Source organism: Mastomys coucha, unplaced genomic scaffold (genome assembly GCF_008632895.1).
Source record: "Mastomys coucha isolate ucsf_1 unplaced genomic scaffold, UCSF_Mcou_1 pScaffold23, whole genome shotgun sequence".
NCBI classification, from domain to species: Eukaryota; Metazoa; Chordata; class Mammalia; order Rodentia; family Muridae; genus Mastomys; species Mastomys coucha.
Window position 1 is genome coordinate 32,034,605 of NW_022196906.1, and position 5,009 is coordinate 32,039,613.

Genomic DNA, 5,009 nt, shown 5'->3' on the forward strand with positions numbered 1-5,009 from the left:
AGCACAGAAGACAAGATGTGTGCTACAAAGGGCAGATCTGGAGAAGTGATCACAGGCCTTAGAGGAGGCCAGAAGATCATGAGTTGGATCTCAGTAATTGGTATTGCTTTTGATTGTGACTGTGCCCTGATATTTTTCCCTCTTGAAAGAAGAATGATTTTAGTGGAGCCCACAGTTAAGAGACTTGAGTTTTAAAAGATATTGGACATTTTAAATTGATTGAACTTTTAATATGTAAGGCTGTGGGATTTTAGATCTTGGGGATGAATAAGAAAATAAGGGTTGAGGCTTAATAGTGATGTGTTTGTGTGTCAAGTTGACAAGGGGTCAATTGTACTGGCTGGTTTTGTGTGTCAACTTGACACAGGTTGGAGTTAACACAGAGAAGGAAGCTTCAGTTGGGGAAGTGCCTCCATGAGATCCAGCTGTGGGGCATTTTCTCAATTAGTGATCAAGGGGTGTAGGGCCCCTGGCGGGTGGTGCCATCCCTGGGATGGAAGTCTTGGGTTCTATAAGAAAGCAGGCTGAGCAAGCCAGGGGAAGCAAGCCAGTAAGGAACATCCCTCCATGGCCTCTGCATCAGCTCCTGCTTTCTGACCTGCTTGAGTTCCAGTCCTGACTTCCTTTGTGATAAACAGCAATGTGGAAGTAATTTTTTTATTATTTTTTTTAATGTAGTAAAGGAATTTATTGATGACTTACAGTTTATAGTCCAACTCACAACAATCAACTCCCAACAACGGTTGGCAGCAGCTGTGAATGGAAGTCCGAGGATCCAGCAGTTGCTCAGTCCCACAAGGCAAGCAGGTGAAGCAGAGAGAGCCTTCCTTCTTCCAACATCCTTATATAGGTCTCCAGTAAAAAGTGTGGCCCAGGTTAAAGGTATATGCCACCACACCTTTAGTCCCAGATAACCTTGCTTGAACTCATAGATCTTCCAGTCTTAATCTTCTAGGATTCATATCCACTATGCCACCACACCTTTAATTCCAGATGATCTTGAACTCATAGATCTTTCTATCTTAATCCTCTGGGATTCATAGCCACTATACCTCAAGATCTCCATGCCAAGAATCAGGTAAGAAACTTGCATCTCTCAGCCTCAAGATTAGGGCCAGGTGAGCCTTCTAATTCTGGATTGTAGTTTGTTGGGAGCCAAATGGCCCTCGGCTGACCTGCCTCCACCTGACTAGAATCCAGAGACAAATATTCTGCCTGGCAACCACAAGTTTCCTGCTTGGCCCTGAGATAAGAATGATCAGTGTACCTTGACTTTTGAGAAACCGTTACCTACCCAACCGTTTCCTCCCTACCTGTTGTCCTCCGGGTTCCCATGACCCCCAGAAGATCTTGTAATTCTTCACTGTACTCCCTCCTGCCCCCCGCCCTTCCAAAACCTTGTTTTAAATTTGACCTTCTGTTTTCAGTAAATGGCTCTTGACAAGCAATGCTTCCTTGAGTCCTGTCTTCTCTCTCGCCCATTCTTTATTTTCAGGTTGCGACCCTCCTCGTGTCCCCCGAATTACTGAGACCTACGGGTCGGGTCAGTAGTTCATTTCAGATATAGTCAAGTTGACAACCAGGAATAGCCACTACATAATTCCATACATGAAAACAAATTATATCCATCTATATGTAATTCCAGAGTCCAAACAATCAGTTCAAACATGAAGACCTGAACAGAAATTATTATAATTCCACTTGTATTATATTAACTAATCATAAGCATTCATTACCCTCAGCACACTTTGAATATTAATGAGGATTTAATACTTTCATGGTAGCTATTTTTCAACGATTCTGAGTGATTTAAAGAGACAGCAATGTGTCACTTTTTGGAAGTTAGTCATGTCTTATATAATAAGTTGGAAGATTAATCTGGTATTGTTCAAACTTATAATGTTAAAATATTTGCTTTCAAGAGAGAAATGTAATGATCAGCTTTACTCAGATGTGAATCATGAAAGCTACATTAATGGCTGACCTGGAAGGACATGTCCACTGGCACAGTGTTGGCATAAATTTTATAGGAGTAACCTACAACATTTGGATTGGATTTCAGGCTTGCTGTACAGACAAAATTCACTCCTAGCATGCTTATTGGGGCCAATTGCTGAGGCTATATAGGTTAATAGGTCATAGGGAAGTATCTATGTCTGTTACTTGCTGTGGATATAGTATTAAATTGATTCCTAATTCCTTTTTACTATATTGATAGATTGGTGCATCTCTCAGCCTTTATCAGAGATGCTTCTTTTAGCAATAAATTGAGATTAGCCTAGATATCAATAGCTAGTCAATAGGGAGAGAATAAGAGAAGTGTGTGTCTGGTCCTAAAGAAGGGAACTCCACATCTTACTACTTCATCCAGTTCTCAGGAATCATTCGGGAAGTGGGGGTGGAAAGATTGTAAGAGCCATAGGTGATACGTGACTGTATTAAAACAATGTTTTCAGGATATTCGCAAGGAACTCACAATGGTAACAATTGTAGGCATAAGACCTGAGTAAAACCAAATCTGATAAGATTCAAGAATGGAGGACAGATATGCTCATGAATTCAACCTGTAGCTGAGTAACTATTAACAGTTAATAAATACTTTGAGATACATGGTCAATTTTAGATGCAGCTGTTAGAATACCTAGTCTCAAATAGATGGCCTGCATACACACACACACACACACACACACACACACACACACACACACACAAACACACACACATACACACACTCCCTCACTCACACATACAGGTAATACTAAATAGACTCAGTGGTTTAAAAAATTGAAAAGAACAAATGAATTTGGAAGGGAATAGTCTCAGGAGTATGGGGGAGGTACTGGAGGGAATGACATAAGGGATGAACTTCATCAAAGTACGTTGTATAAGTATACAAAAATTTTGAACTATGAAACAAAACAAAATTGCATGCATCTAAATAAGCCAACATCATTACTATTGAACTAATTTGAAAGTACCACAGCAACCAATCCTAATCTCTAGGGAAAATACCTGAGAAACACAAGTTTTTCAAGTTTTAATCAGGGCCCTAAGAATACAAAATCATAAAATCCTCTTGGGTCATTACCAGGTGGCTCTTGTGACATCAGTAGATGGTGTTTATCAATCTCTCTTATAAAGAAGGTATTGCAGGAAAAGCCACCACCAAAAATCATGATCCAGAATTCATTACTCCTCAGAATCTGGAGGAAAGAGAGCTCTGGTTTTCTATGTTCAAAATTAATTACTCTTATCTCCAAAAGGCCAAATCTAGTAACAACAGAAAATATTTTTTTTCTGTACATTCACGTTATAGCTTATCCATACCACTTGTACTTGCCCTCCTGTGAGAGAACAGAAGTCAGTAAAGACACTTCTCAGGTCTTAAAGTACAAAGGTATGTATTAAACTGGATAGATGCATGGTTTTCTTAACCCTAAATATAACTGAGCAACATAGTGAGCCTTTGATGTGCCTTATTTTTCTCTTTTGAGATTACCATTGAGCCTGTAGCAGGAGAAGAATAGTCAAGGTAAAAGAATCAAGATGCTGCAGAGGCGATGATGGCCATTGTTTGCCTGAATATTATTCCCGCATTAATGACTTCAATATATTTATGGTTATTTCTGTACTGTAACTCCCAAAAAATGTAGAAAGAAAGGAACAGATACTTGTAAGCTTGAATTTATCCTTCTATTCTGGTTTTTAGTCTCCTATTAATGTGCTAGGTTGAAGGCTGCTGGGATTCCATTTTAATGTTATAATTGTTATTGTTCTTACAGATATGACCTAGGAAAGAATGCTTTTAGGAAATGCCTCTTCAGTGAAAGAATTTATCCTGCTGGGCTTGACACAACAGCCAGAACTCCAACTACCTCTCTTTTTCTTGTTCTTGGGAATTTACATGTTCTCCATGGTGGGGAACCTGGGCTTAATTGTTCTGATTGTGTTGAATCCTCACCTGTACACCCCCATGTACTACTTTCTCTTCAACCTTTCCTTCACAGATCTCTGCTATTCCTCTGTCATAACCCCCAGAATGCTGGTGGGTTTTGTGAAGCAGAATATCATCTCTCATGCTGAGTGCATGACTCAACTCTTTTTCTTTTGTTTCTTTGTTATTAATGAATGCTACATTTTGACAGCAATGGCCTATGACAGATATGCTGCCATCTGTAAGCCTCTACTTTACCAGGTTACCATGTCTCATCAGGTTTGTCTGTTGATGACAGTGGGTGTGTATGTGATGGGGTTTTTGGAAGCCATTGCACACACTGGTAGTATGGTAAGCCTGACCTTCTGTGATGGCAACATCATCAATCACTATGTGTGTGACATACTTCCTCTCCTGAAACTCTCCTGCACAAGCACCACTGTCAATGAGCTGGTGGTTTTCATTGTTGTGGGTGTCAATGTCATAGTTCCCACCCTGACTATCTTTATTTCTTACACCTTGATCCTTTTCAGCATCCTTAGCATCCATTCTGCAGAAGGTAGGTCAAAAGCCTTCAGTACCTGTGGCTCCCATGTGATAGCTGTTTCACTTTTCTTTGGAGCTGCAGCCTTCATGTATCTTAAGCCTTCTAGTGCATCTGTGGATGAAGATAAAGTTTCTACCATCTTTTATACCATTGTGGGTCCAATGCTGAATCCTTTCATCTACAGTGTAAGGAATAAGGATGTCCACCTTGCACTGAAAAAAATGTTGAGGAAAAGGAGGTTTACCTAAGAAGAATATATTTATTATGGAACTAAAGTCTTATGGCTTCTGAGGTTTACATTTTCAGAGGATTGGTTGGAGTAGTAAGTAATTGACATAGGATTTGCTTACATTAAGGAGTTTCTAGATTTGACCCAGACTTTTTAAAACAAACAATGACAGGAACTAAAATAACAAATATTTTTAACACTATTGTAAGAATTGTGTAGAATCAAAGTCATTTTACATTTGCAAAATTAAATTAGCTATGGAGGAAATTTTAGAAGTAAAGATAGTGAAATATGATTAA

At 39.3% G+C, this 5,009-nt stretch overlaps 1 protein-coding gene across 1 annotated transcript; it reads left to right on the forward strand.

Moving 5' to 3' along the window:
• Positions 1-3,784: 3,784 nt before the first annotated feature.
• Positions 3,785-4,729, forward strand: LOC116072369 (olfactory receptor 145-like). The gene has a single exon (XM_031343798.1). The coding sequence runs from the start codon at positions 3,800-3,802 to the stop codon at positions 4,727-4,729; it is 930 nt and encodes a 309-aa protein (XP_031199658.1). The 5' UTR covers positions 3,785-3,799.
• Positions 4,730-5,009: the final 280 nt, after the last annotated feature.